This window comes from Dermacentor andersoni, chromosome 2 (assembly GCF_023375885.2).
Source record: "Dermacentor andersoni chromosome 2, qqDerAnde1_hic_scaffold, whole genome shotgun sequence".
Lineage (NCBI taxonomy): Eukaryota > Metazoa > Arthropoda > Arachnida > Ixodida > Ixodidae > Dermacentor > Dermacentor andersoni.
In genome coordinates, this window is record NC_092815.1 from 67,136,242 (window position 1) to 67,155,548 (window position 19,307).

A 19,307-nucleotide genomic window follows, 5' to 3' on the forward strand; every position below is an offset into this window, starting at 1 on the left:
TACCGAGACATGCCATCAAGAGAAACGCCCGAGTAGAATGACCTCGACAAGTTGACGCCCACTTGTCAAAAACTGTGACCTTTTGACCCACCACCACGGCTTCGATCTCTGTGTTTCCGTGATTCGCTTCTCGACTCCTATCTTCAAACTCACCCGCTGCAGCTCACAGGAAGAAATGCATCGAGGTGTCTGGCGAGCAGGCGCGGCGAGACTTCGTGCGAATACCTGATCCCACGCATCCCGCTGGCGTCGTGTTTCGACACTGCTCCTCCGCCTTTTGATCGTGTACATCGTGCGTCTGGTCGAGATCCAAGTTTCGCTTCTTGCTTGGTCACCTGTTGTATTTTCGCTGTTGTACTTATACCGTCCAGCGAAAAGACAAGCGATGAAGAGCGTTTTTGGCGGCGTTTGGAACAAAATCGAATCCGGTAGGTCCTTTTTGCCGGCGAGCATGCGATACGACGTGATACGCCAGCAGGACTTCGGCGGCGTTGGCTTAAGTTCGAGAACTCACGAGGTGGATCCTTCCTCCAGCTGTGCTTATTCCGACGAAGATGACTCTTCGGAAGAAGAGTGGCAAGAGCCGGCTCGGACGGAAGAGAGCAAAGTTCGGTACGAAGACGACTGGAATTTCTTCGACAACATCGTGCAGCTACTCGGCGATGCCGACTCCGTCGAGGTAACAGGAAATTATTCGTTATGGAGGAAGCTTTACTTGCGCATCTGAGGCAGGCTGTAATGAGTAGGTGCTAAATGCAAGAGCTTCTTGTCTTTTCCTTCATTTTTGTCTTTTATTCATTTAATTTTTTTTGAGCAACTAACCGCGAGTAAAATGTGGGTTCCTTTTACATGTGTACTGAAAAATGCGCTTATTGCTCTGAGTTTAATATCAAAGTTATCGAGCTGCATTTTTCCCCATCAAATGAAGAGTTAATATAATTAATGATTCACCACAGTCCAAAGAAACACACAATCACTTCTAGCGTTTCTCACTGCCATTCGGTAGTGTTCATGACTTCATGTCTTGTCTGTACCTGCAGTACTGCCTTGCTCTGCAACCGCATGCTTAGTAACTTTACAGCAGAGAATATTGCTACAGTAGGTATGCAGTTCAACACTGTTGTGTAGTATACAGCGATAAAAAATGTTTCAAATAAAGATTGAATGCAATTAACTTTGAGCAAATTATGTTTGCATTACTATACTATTATTTAATGCAAAACTAGAGCTATTGACATGAATTTAGCAACTGTCAATCATAACAGGAGCCTAGGCCAAAGGACATGGGTTCCTTATTTTATGAGAGTCAGCCACTTCTACCATCATGTAGTTGTATATAGGAGTCCACCTGGAAGTCATCTTTCTCAGCTCCACTGCTGCTGTAGGTGGCACCATTATACTCGACAGAATTTTATTAACTGTGTGCCAATCAGTACTATCAACTTTGCCACGTAGATTCGTTTCAGCTTATCTATATTCTATTGCCACTTGGCAATGTGGCGCCTTATGCAGCACGATGTCAGGTGAAAAAGAATCAAAGCATTCATAATCAATGCAGTATCTTCTGCCGTATTATCATGACTATGTGTACAGACATAAATGTAGCAGCACATTAGGGTTATGACAGGAAGTCAAATAATTAAGAGACATCTCATACATTCCTTGGCACATGGCGGACCTAGGATATGAGAGGGAAGAAGGTGTTGCAGTGATGGAAATGGTGTGCCAAACTGTGCCATGAGGGAAACGCTGCTAAATGCTGTGCCAAATTGTGGTTTAGCATATGTATTGCACCATGCACTCCTGCACCGAGATGCACATTCTCTGAATATTTGAGCAGTCAAAACAAGACATAGAAAAAAAGAAAGATGTTGAACTTTGTTGGTTCTGAAGTACATGAGCATACCTCAGGCAGGGTTCAGGACCCCCTTTCCCTTTCTGTATCCGCCAGTGTCTATGGAGAATGTGGCAGTGCCGTGGGGAAGTCCAAATAAACAGAGCAGGTGCAAAACATCGATCAGCAATGGTCATATAGCAACAGGGCAGATACCTTGGCTAGTTGGCGGAAATAAGCTCTCTCCCCCCACAACTGTTTTTTTTTTTGCATTTGTTAATGCCTATTTGTCATGTGTGCACTTCCGTGGCACATGATTTCTCTCTACTACAAGTGCTAGATATTTGCGGTCGTTTCGTGATTCATTAGTGGTGTCTGCACAACTTTGATTAGCTATTTACATCTGCTGTGTGTAGTTTAGAAATAATTATTTTATATAATTATGCTGACGCACAACTGCGAGGGCACAGTTGCTCAATACACCTTTGTATATGGCTCATTTTGTTAAGCCTAGACAGCCTGGACATTGGAAAAATAAAATGATAATGGGACGAGGAAAAAGGCATGGACGCACAAACTACACAACACAGGCGCTATTCCATCTATGATCTACGCCTGTGAGGCCAACAAAAATAGCGTCCTTGAATTGGGCGACTGTTCATACCAACTTGTGAGCATGAATTTAGCAGATGAAATGCTTTAACTCATGAAAGGGATAACGCAGCCAATGACAGCTTTGGAGGAATGAACTTTTTATTGGTGGTCGGCACATACCGCCACGCAGCCAGATTATCGCATTTGAATCGCTGAGCATTGTACACACAAGAAAAAAGGAACACGCGGTGTGTTCATCAAAGTGCACATGCACAGTATGTGCACCTTGTCATACAGTGGTGAACACTGCTGAAGTGCAATGGGAGGACTTTCTATAGTAATGCTTCTCAAACATTTGACCCACAGAAAACTGCTTGTGTTGGATCATTCAGGGACGCGCTTGAGTCTCAAGGTTTACTGTCAGTGTGAAAAGGGTGTTGTGGTTGCCGGCATATGCCTTGGGATTCTGACTTCACCCCCAGACATGCCGCACTTCTGTGCTGACAAAATTGAACATGCAGTGAAGACGTCCTATCTCTTGTTCTTTATTTGTTTTGTTGAGGGAGTCCCCATGATGTTGTCCTGGCTCCGGCCCTGGTTGTAGTGTGTTGAAGATGAGAGTGCTGTCATCTGTTTTAATTAAACAACTGTAGGGAGTCCTGTTTCTTCTTTTGATTTCATCTGAATCAATTTACAGAATGCAGCTTGAGATGTGTCATTGCATTCGCTTTGCCAAGCTTTTTCCTGATTGTTTCATGTGATGCTCATTTCTTCCGTATGTTTCCTACTGTCGGCTCAAGTGCCTGCACCATCTCTCTTTTTCTCAGCGACGCAATGACCGTGAGGCGATTCGACAGAAGTTGGCCATGGACACAGATGTGGAGGAGTCCTTTGGTATTGAGCGCGCCAATCGCAAACCAAGTCTTGCTGTAAGGCTACAAGAAAGCAAGAACCTGCAGATCTGCTTCATGAACGAAACTGCTGCCGAACTGGACTCCTTAGAGCTAGCTGGGGCCACCGCACAGTCCCAGGAAGACAGCAGCACTCAACAGGCCACAAGTCAGCAAGGGAATGCCAACACTTCTTCTGTCGGGCTCCCTAATGGACTTCTGAATGCAAGCTCTGACGTCTCTCTGCTGCAGGTCTGTGGCCAAATAGCTTTTATATGTTGTTATGTACTTGATTTGGATGAGTCTTACCTGAGGCAACAATTTAACTCACTGCCTACATTTTTCCCTGAAAAACTGCTTCCTTAAGTTGATGGTACCTAACCCTTTCAGGCACAAATTAATTCTATCAGCTGAAAATTCATTAAAGACAGGCAGCACCAGAACATAATGAAAATCAAATTTTTCAACAAGTTTTGCAGTGACTGCCAATGTGAATTCCACAGCTGAACTCTGAAAATTGTTTCAAGTGTGAGAACAAAATCCACTATGTCGCATGCAATGCACATTTGACTCCCATTAATTCGACTCTTGCAGGACTGCGAAATTTTGTAAAAATATCCGAAAGGTTGAATTAACAAATGGTCACGAAATAAACCAATTCAAGTAATTTTTATTGCTTGAAGTAGTCTAATGCATTTTTGATTTTTGGTCTTTAAGCACGACTTAACCAGCATGCGACGAAGAGCACCCAAGAACTCCATTCACGTGCCTTCGGGCCCTTGCACCCTTGGCATGACACTGCACAAAACAAATGGGAATGGGTGACTTCAGGGGTAGAAGTGTCAGCCACTAAAGGATAAAAATTAAGCAGGTTCTCGCCTACAGAAGCAGTAGCACTGTCTTTATAGTATTTTCAGTAATGGCTGCTTGCAGTCAAGAACACCAGTGAGGGTCGAATTAATGCAAGTGGCATAATTCCGTGTTCAAGCTAAACAAGTTTTTCTTCTCTAGCAATGCACAGTTTCTTGCTGGGACATTTCAGTGCATTCAAATTAAGCAAAAAGTTCAAATAAGTGAGGTCGAATTAACAGGAGTCGACTGTCCTTGGAGAACACCCAGTAACCTCAGAAACTTGTCTGATAGGAATCATTGCTTTCACAAGCACCAAAAGACAATAACTAATTATAAGACCACACACTGGCATTGCTAACTAGTGCACAGGTATTCCACCACTTTCTTCTAATATGTTTAACACTTAGATGATCTTACAACACAAGCCTTGTTAGAAGTATGTTAAGACGTATGCAATGCATTTAAAGACGTCAGTATTTTCTTTGGCGCTTGCAATTTAAAGTGCAAACTTGGTGTCTGCAATTCGACTAAAGCATTTTCATCTGCAAATACTGCCGTGTCTTCGTGTAAAAAATGACGTCACACACTGTTTCAGAAGCACTGATATACAAAAAACATAGCCAGGTTCACACGAACCCAATAATGATGCATATGTCTACCAGTTGTTGTTAGATGAGGCAGTGCAAATCTTATTAATGCTCAAAAATGTGATGGTCATTATGCAGTTGATTATGTATGTAATTAGTGGATTGTACTGTACCATTGGTGCAGCCATTTCATCTAGTAATATTATGCATGCTGCAGACCAGCACGAAGCCAGCCCAGTGCACCAGCCCTCCCGGCAGGCGGGGCTCACAGGAGGAAGCAGCTCCCAAGCGGCCATCTTTCTTCTTCAACCGGCGCAAGAGCTGGCGTCAAAAGAAGGCTGATGGCAGCGGCGAGGCCAAGAAGGAATCCTCCTCAGAGACCTGGAAGGGCGAGGACTTTGCCACCCGCCAGGCACGGCTTCAGGCTGAAGCAAGAGCAGCGCTGGCGCAAGCCAAGGAGATGGCACGCATGCAGATGGAAGTGGAGCGACAGCAGAAGAAGAAGTCGCCCATTGCCGACATTGTGAGTGCTTCTGTGGAGTTCCATTTACTTATTTATTTAGTTGCATGCTTTCAGGGCTTTACAGAGAGGAGTAGAAAAAAATACAGTAAAAATACGAAATACAGATACCAATAAAACATTATGACAAGAACTAAACATTAATGGTGGACTTGAAATCTTGGTTCGTAACAAAGATGATAGACATATCTGCTTCTTTTTTTTTTTTTTTTTTTTTACAGTGATAACATCTCTTGGCTTGTGCATGGCATGTAGAGACCTTTCCAGTGAGAGCTCCCTGGGCATCGCCATAATGATCTCTGGGCTGTTGTAAACATGTGTGAACCTTCCTCAAAAGCACTGCAGAAGCTGCAACATGTGCCTTTGTACTGACGCACAACAGTCCAGAGAGAAGAATGTTGCTTCTCCTCTTGATGAAGAAGTCTATAGCATTGAAGACTTGTGGGAGATAGCTGTGCATAAGCCTTTGGCTTATGTGCACACGCCTTATAGTCAGTATAGTCTTTGTCAAAACCTCTATTCCAAAACAGATTTACATATATTTATGGAAACAAGACCTATGTAGTGGAATCTCCTTGCTCTCTACACTCCCCTGTGCAGTGTGTTATACTGCCTCCTTAGTACTCTGACTTTCAATCTGATGTCATTGGCAAAGCCTGTTATGCTTTTGTGGCACAGGTAGGGCAGAATGCCTGGCACGGTTATTATTTTACATTCTTGCCTCATGCCTGGTCCTCCAGGGATCATAAATGTTGGGGCCCCATGCTGAGTTCTCCGATAAAACTGCACAAATCAGGACCGGTTCTCTCATTATGGCTGCCACTAAGGTGCTTACTATTAGAGAGTGTAAAGTTGTAGGAGCTAAGCATGTGCATAAGATCAGTTCTTAACAAACACATGTTCCTGTGTGCAATTGTATGCACTGTACTAGTGACTCGTTTTTTAACACAGTGGCCTTTTTGTACCTTGATTCCTGGAAATGTCCTGCCAAATAACTGAAACAGGCGTGATGTTTTGAATGGGGTGCATTTGGATCATCCTCGTCTTTCCTCAAGAATCTTGAGATTCATCAGCCGCAGTGTTTGCATCCATTTCCTCTGATTCATTCATACATTTTTTTCCATTGTGATATCTTCCGTGCACTAAACATGGCAAAACTGTGCATTAAAAGCTTAGGAAAAGTAAGTTCATTAGCAGCCACAATTACAAGGACAGCATGCGAAAGTCAAGCAAATACTTGTCGGTGTCACAGCCAAATGCTAGCGCTGAGTGTGACTGAAACGTGTTTATGACAATGGCATCAATGCATATCGCTGTTGTGTTGATGCAACATGCAGTCATGTGTGTCAACATATCTACCGCTACCATAACCATATGTCCCTATCAAGGTCAATGGTAATGTGTCTAGCTGTGCTGCTGTGTGTGTCCTTGTCTCTACAAGTGCCAAACCCTTGGGTACAGCGTTACCACCTGAAAGTGTGGGCAGCCGCATTTGTAGTTGCAAACATAGGTGCCTATGACAAATGTTGCCAGTAAGGAGTTGTCTGCTACTTTAACTTAAATTTTCTTATTGCATCATTTTCTCCATTGAAAGGTAAATAATACAGATTGAGAAATGTGGTGCTGTAACTACACACTCTCCTTCACTTTGCTTTGTTTAACAATTGGAAGACTGCATAGTTCGACACGTAGAAGCTTATATGCAGTGGCTTGCTTCTATAAAATGGCAGTGTGCTTAATCTTTCACAGGGGCTAAGTTCATCCTTACTGCTTCTGTTGCATACTAGCGCCATGTGTTTCTGTGTACACTGGCACCAGTGCCTGGCAGGCCCCATGGAGCTGAGTTGTATCTGACTTTTATCATCATCATCATCAGCCTGTTTTATGTCCACTGCAGGACGAAGGTCTCCCCCTGCAATCTCCAATTACCCCTGCCCTGCGGCAACCAATTCCAACTAATGCCCGCGAATTGTATCTGAATTTGCACATTTCTATATTCCAGGTTGGCATTTCTTTTCCTGACAGTCGTCACCGGCTAAGCCGACAGATGTTGAATGACATGAATGTGGCACAGCTGCAAGTGATTGTCAATGACCTTCACTCACAAATTGAAAGTGAGTATGCCTTATGTCTTCTATACAAATGGCCAGTTTTAAACTTTAGCTATGGCCGCATAAGCAAGCCTGTATCTTCTATGCTTTGGTTGCTAATACCATCACACCCTGAACCAATTAAAAGGTCTCTACAGACATTTTGACAAGATGAAATTTAGCTGTCAACCAATTATTCGGACTTGACAGGGATCATTTTTAAGTCTGGATAGTCGGTTTGCTGGAGTGTTGTGTTCAGCAGGAAATTAGTGACTTCATTTTGCATGTGGCTAAAAAAAGTTGCTGTATACTCGCATGATAACCTATTGGGTATACAATATCCCAGATACTTTCACTTTCACATTACTATTGTCAGGTGCATCGGTGGCTTTGAGCGATGGCATGCTTGGCAAAGCAATAAGCATGCTGTCCTATCACAATGTGACACAAATACTAGTCACGCAAATACTATATACAACAGGAAGAAGAGAGCAGACAACTCAAACTCTGTACTTGCAAAGTATACCAACTTGCCGAATCATCGCGTTTACTGGACTAGTCACGCAATATCTTGTGAAAGTGACACTATCTTCGAAGGATATCGTCCTAGAACACTGCCCTAGTTTGTCAATGCATACACTGCATGCACATACACTTGCCTGTGATCTGGTCCGTCCGTATCTCAACCATTGCCACGCTGTTGCAACAGATAGGCCAAATTAAGTCAATGCATACACTGAATATCCACCTCCTGACAACACAACAAAAGTTGACCGCTGTGTGATACCTGAATGATCGCGGGTTTCTTTGCAGCAGTCATTATCCGATGCTTCCTTCATGTAATCACTGCCTTCATCGGCGCAGACATAGAGGGGGCATTGGGCGCTACTTAAAACTGCTTAATGAAGTTGCTTGGGACCGTTCAACATCTTAATGAACAAGTGCTGGACTCCCGGAACTCGCATGACAAACCATAAATGTAGCTTTTACCGTTTCTGCAACTTAATGGCTTAGCTTGACTGACGATTTCGACGTGTAGTGTGACTATGGATCGGCCAGGCTTCACTTGTTTTGGTTTCAAGGAGGTGTCGGGGACAGAGCTGGTGACCATGCCGGCGATGTTGTCAAAATCAAACTAGTATTTCTGCTCAGCTCAGTGGACAAATTAGCAATGGGTTGTGCAAGTGCTGTCCGAACTATTGAATGGCTCGGTGTAAGGTGTCCAAAATTTTGGTCACCCTTATACATTAAGTCTATGGGATAACTGCAGTGCCTCAAAGCAGTCTTACCAATTGATCACATCAGAATTATCAGTGTGCCAGTTATCAGCTGGTGACTGCTAGCAAGTGCTCATACATTTCTGTGCAATGAAAAGCTTGCCAGCTCCTAAGTTCATACTCTATGTGACATCTGCGGTTACGAGGTTGTTCCACATCCGCTGCCATGGCTGTGAGCGGCACTAGCCAACTTTCCCAGGTCTAATCGTATCATCATCATCATCATCATCATCATCATCAGCCTGGTTACGCCCACTGTAGGTCAAAGGCCTCTCCCATACTTCTCCAACTACCCCGGTCATGTACTAATTGTGGCCATGTTGTCCCTGCAAACATCTTAATCTCATCCGCCCACCTAACTTTCTGCCACCTCTTGCTATGCTTCTCTTCCCTTGGAATCCAGTCCGTAACCCTTAATGACCGTTGGTTATCTTCACTCCTCATTACATGTCCTGCCTATTTCTTTTTCTTGATTTCAACTAAGATGGCATTGACTTGCGTTTGTTCCCTCACCCAAACTTCTCTTTTCTTATCCCTTAACGTTACACCCATGATTCTTCTTTCCATAGCTCATTGCGTCGTCCTCAATTTAAGTAGAACCCTTTTCGTAAGCCTCCAGGTTTCTGTCCCGTATGTGAGTACTGGTAAGACACAGCTGCTTTATACTTTTCTCTTGAGGGATAATGGCAACCTGCTGTTCATGATCTGAGAATGCCTGCCAAACGCACCCCAGCCCATTCTTATTCTTCTGATTATTTCAGTCTCATGATCTGGATCTGCGGTCACTACCTTTCCTAAGTAGATGTATTCCCTTACCACTTCCAGTGTCTCGCTACCTATCGTAAACTGCTGTTCTCTTCCGAGACTGTTAAACATTACTTTAGTTTTCTGCAGATTAATTTTTAGACCCACCCTTCGTGTACACGTAGACAAATACCCAAGAAAGTGGACGACAGGATAACCACCGCGGTAGCTTAGTTGAAAAAGCACTGCATGTATAATGCTAACATGTGGGGCTCCAATTTGCATCAAGTTGTATTTGTCCACTTTCATTTTCCTTTTACTTATTTCTACAGAAACCACACTGTGCAGGCTATGTATAGGAGACACATACGTAACACACATTTACCTATCAACAGGCACACAGCCACCCATATGTGCAAAATGTGGAGAACAACTTGCAGTCTGGCACATCTTAATTGAATGTCCAAGACTTCACCAAGCAAGAGTACAGCATTTTCAAGAACTTTACACACATAATATACCATCTCACCTTGCATTATTTTTATCCTATGACCCTATGTTTAGAGTCAGCAGAGTTTTTAAATACCTCGCCAATGCCCATTTTTTAAACAATGTATACTACAAGCCCAACCGCCATAGTCCATCGCAAAACATGAGGAGCCGAAATCTCTAACTTGCACACAGTTGAAATATCTGATATAACATTAGCAGCATTGTTTAGCTAGGCGTTTTATATCTTTGTCACTAGGAAATATTTGCCCCTTTATGTAGCACACTTCAACATGCTTATAATTCTGGTCGGATTGTTGTATTTATATTATAAATCATTGAATATATCCATAGACTTGGTGCGCTTTGGCCAAAGATGCCCTTGTGCCATTAAAACCCATAAATTATTCTACAGTTCAATTAAGCATAACAATTAATTTTTCTATTATCTCTCCAGTTTCATTGTCTGTTTCTTTATATGGTAGTGACTAGCAAAAAAACTCAGTTAATTCTAATGACAGAGAATATGAACTAGGCAGCTGTGTAATCATTGCCAAATGAGTAAGTCTATGGCATAACTCTTAGTGATTGCGTTGGTGTAGACCACCATGCACCGCATCTCACTAAGATTGCTGACCTGCTAGTTTTCACCCATATTAAGCTACATGCTGTCAACACTATTGGGATTTGAGCAGGGGTGCCACTTTCGTACTTGGCAAACTCATGGGAATTGTGGTTTGGGCATACTGAAGAAGCTTGCATACCGATGTGCTTCACTGCTTCCTGTTTTCATACCTTGACTAAATATCTAGTTTCATTAACTGGGCTGATTCTATTCCCGAATGAAGTCGCAGTGCTGTACAGCCAGAAAAATTGCTCTGAAGCCACCCCTGATGTAGTTTTATGTGCATTTACTGCAGTCATGATCTGTTGATTTGCACTTTACACAGTAGTTTGCATTAGATGAACTCGCTCTAGTTTTGGATTCTGTTGTAGCAATCTGCTGGCCTCTTGGAGTTTGAATAAACGAGGTCGAGCTATCAAAAACAGGATTTTAGTTTATTGCAGCTGACCTCTTTGGTTGCCTCTGATTTTAGCAGAGCCATCAGTATTCCTGATAATGATGGTTGCCAGAGCTACAATTTGTGTCCACCTGGCAAGGTGGCTCAATGTCTATGGTACTGTGCTCCTGAGCACGAGGTCAGGGGTTTGTTCCCCAGCCACAGCCACTGCATTTCGTTGGGGGCAAAACACAAAAATGCTTGTGTGCATATATATAGGTGTACATTTAGCTAAGAACCCCAGCTGGTCAAAATTAATCCAGTCTCTCACCATGGCCTGCTTCGTAACATTATCGTGCTTTAGGCCATGTAAAACCCTATAATAAAATTTTTTCAAGGTGCGTTCATCTTCATTTGTTTAATCTGCAACATGAATGTACTTGTAAATTATCACATCATATGTCTAACTCCCCCGTGTATATTGTGTGTTCCTCCTTCAACATTAGACGTTTCAAATACAAACCCCAATGCCCCTGCCCCATTCATTTTGTTGAAGTCTATGTGCCTTGCTTGAGGTGAATGCGACGTTGGGCTAGTTGGTTCATGCTTGAAATTAGTATAGTTTAGTTTGCCTAGTTTAGTTTTGCTGTTTGTTTAGTTTAGTTTCGCTTAGTTTTGCTGCACCGGAAACACATTTGATGCTTTTCTTGAGTTTTCTATTCCTTCTCACTCCAGTGCTCTGAGGCCTTAGCAAGTGTAATTCGAGCACCCCTGTCGTTCGTTTTCTCCAAAATACCCTAGTAGCCTCTATTAACAAGCTTCTATTTATGTGACCTTGTAGTATCTAGTTTTCCTTGAGAAAACTGTTGTCTGCAATATTTGATATCATATAGGAGAAAAAGGTATTTCAATAAATGGATATCACATCACCTTTAATTTCCAAAAGAAGCGCCTTTTTTGTATGGAGCTGCATGTCCACTATGCTTGTGCCGATGCCAGCAGTATTATGATGGCAGCTGGCATGACACCGGCTGCCCCCCCCCCCTTCTTTTTATTTTTATCAGATTATCAGTGTAATGCTAGAAAAATGCAAATAATTACTCTTTTTTTGTTTTTTATTGTTCACAGGCCACAATGAAGATCTGGTCAAGTTTTTGCTGGAGAGAGATGACCTTCACATGGAGCAGGACTCCATGCTCGTTGATATTGAAGACATGACACGATACCTGTGAGTGGATGCCTTATTTACACTAAAGATGTTGTGTCTGCTGATAAGTTACGCTCTTAAAACCTTTGTGAGCTATATAGGTACTGTACACCATATATTTAGTGTAGGGGTTTGCAAACATATAAAAAATTTCAAATATGAATTGAATAGTCTTTACTATTAAATTTGTATTCGATTAGAATATTCACTGTTTGAAATGGTCAAATATTCATTCTGTTCGAATAATAAGGCATAACAACAGTTTTCTCAGTCTATAGTAAAGAAAAACTGATACAAGTTGAGCCTATTTTGAATGATTTTTCTGTATCATACCTGTGGGTGTTGCATAGATTAACCAGCTTCCAGGGCAATGCAAGGAGGAGATCAGTTGCGAACAGTAGTTTCCAGTTATTAAATAAGCATGTCTCGCCTTAGGTTTCCTATGAATTTGCTGTCTCGATTTTTGCAAATCAATTTACTATTCGGCGAATGTCCCCATGTTTGGTTTGCATTAAACTGGTGTGCGGTGCTCTAGTAATGCACTTAGCTCCTTCAGCAAGCATTGTACTACTACATGCATATTGCATACTAACATATTGTTTACATGCTTCATTACTGTCATTGTCATGATGCGCCAGATGCGGTCACCTTTCTCTTGCTTCTCATTTACAAGATTCTCAGTCTAGCTAAGATCCAGTTGTTACTGCCATTAGATGTCAAATAATGCAAATAGGCCTTTTGTTGCTAAATAGACCCCGCACTACTTTGGGTTCCACTTTGTTGAGAAATTGTAAGTATTGAGTATTCAATTCATTATTTGAAGGTGTTTTTTTAATCCTAATATTTGTAGTTGTTTAAACAGAAAAATTCGCTATTTTAATCGCCCTATGAGTGCGGCACAGCAAGAAGGACTGATTTTTCATGCAACCTTGTCCTTATAAAGGAAAAATTAAAGGTTAATTACAATGTCCATGCTTGCATTGTCACAGTTCAAGGGTGTCACTATCAATGCAAAATAGGTGGCTGAACCACTAATAAAAGATGGACTGAAAGGAAAATCTGGGTGTGGAAACTTCTTGTGAGCAACTTTTTCACATTGCTTAATTGTGACCAATCGTGACAGAATGGCCAGCCAAAGCTTGGTCACACGAATGAATGCCTGCTGCTACAGTAGTGCATCACTATGGATGTTATGCTGTGTTAAGATAATACACCGAAAGCTGTCTGCTGAGAATACCACTTTAAGTAACGGAAGATATACACCACAAATGCAAATATAATGCAGCTTCTTGACATTGTTTCCTTTGCTTACAGTGCTTATCACGGTCAAATGAAATTTTCTAAGATTCATAGCATTAAAGAAACGTCATTGCTTAGATGAGGTGCACACTGTTTGGCTGTGCATTTCGTGGACAGCATTTTCAAGAATGGTTATTCATATTGTGAGCATTGGAGTCTGGTATTTGTATTGACCTGCAGTTTTTAAAATCTTAGTTGACCTTAGTATTGCATCATACACGGGGCTGAATATGCATATCACAGGTGCTACCTGACATCTAGTACACTTTGACATCGGCTCCTTATATCTTATTGCCTGTTAAAGTTAGGTATAAATAAATCCTAAATAAAGGTTGATCGCCACAATGGCGCAGCCTCAACACAGCTACTACTCAGCAGTTTCGACTGCACTTGTTAAAGCTGACAAAGATAAAGATGCTTTGAAGCAGACAAGTTGTTTTTGTAGTGAATATGGTGTGAGAGAGAGAGAGAGAATGAAGAGGAAAGGCAGGGAGCTTAACCAGATATGAGTCTCCGGTTTGCTACCCTACACTGGGGATGGGGGATAGGGGTTAGAAAGATGACAGAGAGGAAAACGCTAAAAAAAAACTGGAAAAAAAAAAAACACGCACACATGGAGGCACACACACAAAAGGCATTCCAGTTAAAGTCGTTCACACAGGCCGGTAGATCGCAAAAAGCGCAATAGCAACGGTAGGTCCTTTCGATCTTGTAGAATTCTTTTTTCGGATAGCACTTGGTTGTCCAGTTAGTCAAGTTCGTGGCGAAGGCATGCCCTCTGTGTACTGTACTGCGGGCAGGCACAAAATATGGCCAATTGATTCTTCATGGATTCTTCATGGTATCTTGTTTTTCCATACAGAGGAGCCAAGAACATGAGTGCATCTCGTGATGGCTCGTCGATGTCCCTCTCTCAACCAGCAAAGACAATCCCATCGAAATGAAGAGACAGTCGCACACAGCTCTGAAGGATACTGAGAGGCATGCCTGCATTATTTTCACTGCAATCTGTGTATTTTTACTTAGCAAGCCTCCTTTTCTTTTCTTCTGTTGCTGACTCGAGTCGCATGCGGCAGTTGCTGCAACCTTAACTGAACTCAAAACTTGGTGTGCAGAGAGCTGGTACTTTTCTGATGTCCTTACTATGTCCAGTTTTGTGTTCGCTGTTTTACATTCACTGTCTTAAACATCGTGTGGACAGGGGCAGGTTTATTTTGTTGGCTGTCATGCAGACTGTGAGGTAAAAGTGATTGACCAGAAAGCATGTTATTCAGCATCCTTACTCTTTGATGCCATGTTTTTTTTTTTTTTTACTCCAATGTTAAAGTCACTGTACAACAGTGACAGGCATTAGTCCTTAGTTCTACACAAACAGCAGTCATTACTCATTTTTTGATTTGGAAGTTTCCAGGTCTCCCACATAACTATTTTGTTGTCTGTTTCCTTTGCTTCTTTTTAAAAAGAAAACTTGTAAATTCCTCTCCGCAAGTTCCCAGGGTAGTGTAAGTTAGTGTTATTGCATGCTTGGCTACTGTTTTTTTTGTGTGTAATGTATTTTTAAGTTACCAGTGTAGTGCAAATTAACATTTACTACATGCATGTGTGCTTTTTTTTCTTATGCAAGAGAATCTGAAAGTGCTTTTTAGTCACTTTTTACAAGTCCATATTCACCAGGGCCATTTACTCGCATGGACGTGACCAGGTCACTAGCCTTAAAGGCAGCCGCAGCACAAACGTTTTTGATTGAACGGGAGAGATGTGCCATACTAATTCTATGCCCATAATAAGGACCACTGCTGACAAATGGGGCGTGCGCTACACTGGGATCGTTTTCCTGAAGCCCCTCTTTCATCTCTTATTGTACATATATTTGATGTTGTGAAGTGTCCAGTTGTTGCCAGCAGTCCTCAGTGTCAGTGACATTGTGCTATGTGCAGTTGTGTAAAATGCTCCTTAAAGGGGGCCCTGAAACATCTTTGCATGGGATTCACGACCTTTCAGGCATGAATATAAAGTTCACAGGTTAACTAAAGTAGCTGCTTTAACTTATTGGTTATAATGTGTTGTGGAGGACAATGAACACACTTGAGTTGTGATTTAGCGCCAAGTTTGTGCTCGTCCACAGTGCTCTATGTTTACTGCTCGTAAATAGAGGCTTGGCATAAAATGTAACAAAAACAGCCGTTGCTGTAAAAGGGAATGAAAAGTATGTGTATCGTAGATTGCTGTGCTGTCTCTGTGATGAAAGAAGAGAGTTATTCCTGATAACTTAGCAACCTTTGATTCTTGACAGCTTAACATCCACAAGGAGCTTTCGGAGCACTGCTCTAAAATATTACATTTTTGCTGAAAGATGTTTCAGGGCCTCTTAACCCATATTGTGGCATATTGTCAAAGGATTGCTTATAATAGTGGACTTTGTTGTATACACTTGATGCCGTGATTTGAGCCACATCATGTGTTCCTTACTTTCTTTATTGCTAGAGCTACTTGGTTCCGTACTTCAAGAACACTTTGTTACGTTATTACATACAGGACACTTGACGCTTAGAAAGGAAGTGCATCATATAGATGGCATTGTGCAGGCACAACAGTAGACTCCCCATAAAGCAAAGATGAAAGGACATTTGAAAATTTGTTCACACTATTATATGATCATCAGTTTAGCTCAGTATAATGCATCCCTCAAAAACTAAGCAAACATTCTTGCGGGGCCAGCTTTTCAGCGAATTCATCTTGACAGGTTTTGTCTTAAAGCAATCTATGTTCAATATCCTTGTGTATAATTCAGCTTGCTGAAAATAAATACAAGTAGCTTGCCTCTGAAAAGTGGCATTAATATTTTTAGTCTTCAAACAGTTTCATGACTTATGCACGCACATTTGATATAAGGTCTTTAAAATCCCTTCTTTGTGGTTCTTCTGCTAGACTTGGTTACAAGTGGCTAAGGCTTGAGTACTGCCGTGCAGCAGTACTACAAGTTGTGGCAACAGAAAGCTTGCTCAGGCTTCTTTGAATGTCCCAGTCATTGCTAGCGAAGGACTGTATTGCTTGTTGCAAAGGTTCTAGCGCTTGTTGTGGACAAGCATATTAGAGTGTTTGACCTCAAACTTTCAACTTATTTGAAACACACACGACTGACAGTGTAGTGAGCTTTAATTTTATTTTTGTCTCGTGTTCATCTTTGTTTAAAACACTGCCATGTTTTACACTGCTCTTGATGCCAGTGGATGTACTAAATGTGTCTCCGAGACAACTGAAGACTATGTAACCTCCTTGTGTAATGGGTTGTTGCTTCTGGTTTACGGCATTTCTTGTAGCGGCACAGTACTCATGGTATACTGCTAGACTTGTTATTTACAGACTTATTCCAGGTTTTGTCTGGAAGTAGGTGGCAGGCACAGTGTGTTTACTGGCCGTTGTGCTGCACTGAAAGCCAAGCTAAGACATCTAACCTCTGTTGTACAGCACGTATCTTTGGAGTTATCCCATAGTATTCAGCGTATTTCAACGAAGTCCTTGTACAGTACGTACGCTCGGAGTTATTCTGCAAGCTTCAGCATATTTTACCGCATTCATCATTTGATTTCATAGTGCTCTAAAGTGCCGTGAAAACAGCATCTGCATAATTTGCTGTAAGTCGCGTACCATATTTTTCTGCCCTGTTTAGCTGCAGCCCTTAAATGAAAGTGAGGCTTCACGAGTGCGAGCAGCTCCTTTGGAAGTGCAGTGGAGTGGTCAAATCTCGGCATTATTTTGGAGCATACAAAAAACAGTTGAGCAGCAAGTGTATGCTTTCAAAGCACATGAGCCGACATTGTGACTTATAAGGGAAGTATGACTCAGCACAAGGAATTAACGTAGTTGCAATTCTTTATCTACGTAAATTTTGATTGTCTTCCTTAATATTTTGTCTGGTTGTAGTTGATGCTGTCTGCATATGCATTAAAAGGCAACAAAAGCCAGCTTTCTTTACCTTCAGAAAGAGTGAAGTCACTATGAGCAACAGTCATTTACAACTTGTGGTACTATCATTTTTTTGAATTTGTGCACTCAGTCCTTTTTACACTGTATTGCAAGTGCATATAGCCTTCTTTGCGGGAAGCCTCTTGTGTTGCATTTGTGCCAGCACAACATGCAAGGACACCACCGCTGTGTAATATGGCCGACTAGTCCTCACCCATGCCTCGTGAGCATCTCGGCATTTGTGTTTAGTGCTGCGGATAAAATAGACTCCACAAAAAAAAAGAAACACAAGCAATTTTAAGTACTCAAGACAGTATGTGCCCATTTACTGTGTCTGTATCTGAACTTTCTACACAAGTGAAACAAAGGATTCCACTACCAGCAACTACTAGCGCATGTTAAGTGTGAACATCGCTAACAGCGAGAGCAAAACACAGAGAGTAGATCATGTGCGCTCCTTGACCTCTGCACTCCACTGGTCATTGTCAAATAAGCTCTGACGGGATGCTCACAGGTGTCTACCGGACCCCTGCTTTTATTTTGGCACCCGTGTGCGTGTTTAACAGGTGTACAGAGAAGCAGCCTACTGCAATGATGCTTGAGCCACTTGTGTGTTTGTATGAGGCTTCTCCTCCTGTACCAATGACGTGCTTTCATGTACTCCACACTCCTTAGTGCCATTTGTGACAGCACAGCCCTGCTGCTTGCGCTGCTGTGTGACACGTCATTTGTACACATTTAATACCTCCTGTACTCAGTCCCTATGCTTTGGGATGCTTTCTCATTTTGTGTGCATGCCAAATGTCCTGCTCTGTATGGGTGTGGACTGCTGTGTGGACAACATAGAAAAGGACAATTGTCCTGCTCCTGAAAAGATGTTGCATTATCCATGAGTTCCATGAGTCAGTGACTACTGTTCAGTTTTGGTGAACATTGCTTTTTTTCTTGTATGCTGCTTTGTTTCCTTGAATGGGCATTGGATCTTTGCACAGCAGATGTGCTTCAGTTTTTGCGTGCAAGGCCTCTTTGTGCACTCAGCTTGTGGTGTCGTAGGTCTGACCATTGCAGTCTCCTTGATTTATCGACTTCAGCTTTTAGGAAAAGGTGTCGTCTAAGTAACCATGAACAAAACATGGAGAGTGCACTGTTTCTTTGCAGTATGAAACCAGTGCAGGCTACGTAGGTAATTGACATTTGCTGAGCTACTGCAAGTTCTGTGCTAGAGGTGCAGCACTTGTCTGTGCATGTTTAAACTGAACGTGCATTTTTAGTTTGTTAACATCCTTGACACAATAGTGTTGTATCATGAAGTCATCAGCAAAGGCAGCAGTTATGCCACTCCTTGTTCCGCATTTTCTGAGTTGCTTTAGTGGCATTGTGGGAACGTTTTATGTGTGCAGTCATTCTGTTCACCTGTACTTGATTTCTATTTATTATTAAGCCAAGTGAGTGGACCACCTGTGGGAGGGTCCATATTCCTTTTGAATGCTCTCATCTGCGTTGTGTGTATATGGCTAGGGCAAAAGAGCAGGAGAGTGTGTACCGCCGGTACATTCTCATGCAGTGATGTATGCTTATGGACAAGAAAGAGCTTTGTTGTGGTGCCCGCCCTATGGCATGTGCACATGTATGGCAGCCTAAAAGCTGTGGAATTAATAAACATACTTTTAATTTAGGACTGAAGTGTCTTGAAGCATGTTCCGTTTGCCTAATAAAGGAGTACTGAGACATATTTTCAAAGTTCTAGAAGCTCTACCATGTGCTTCTTGCATGCAAAAGGGTGGCACTTAGTAAGTATGAAGATTGGGAAACACCTGGAAGGTACTTTAATGTGCTGCTAAAGCTGCGACCTTCAACATTAACATGACATCATGACAGAGAGCAATATTTGCTGATGTGTAGCAACAAGGCTAGGTATGATGACGTTGCTGGTAAATGTAGTAGACAAGAATGCTAG

General features: G+C 42.1%; 1 protein-coding gene across 3 annotated transcripts in view; it reads left to right on the forward strand.

The window, feature by feature from the left end:
* Positions 1-19,028, forward strand: part of Schip1 (Schwannomin interacting protein 1) — a 131,764-nt gene extending 112,736 nt beyond the window's left edge. For all 3 annotated transcript variants that reach the window (XM_050189126.3, XM_050189128.3, XM_050189127.3), the window contains 5 exons: positions 3,256-3,570; positions 4,975-5,280; positions 7,280-7,391; positions 12,007-12,106; positions 14,247-19,028. In XM_050189126.3, the coding sequence (XP_050045083.1) occupies positions 3,256-3,570; positions 4,975-5,280; positions 7,280-7,391; positions 12,007-12,106; positions 14,247-14,328 (915 nt within the window). In that variant the 3' untranslated portion in view covers positions 14,329-19,028. The remainder of the gene's footprint in view (positions 1-3,255; positions 3,571-4,974; positions 5,281-7,279; positions 7,392-12,006; positions 12,107-14,246) is intronic.
* The last annotated feature ends 279 nt before the right edge of the window (positions 19,029-19,307 follow it).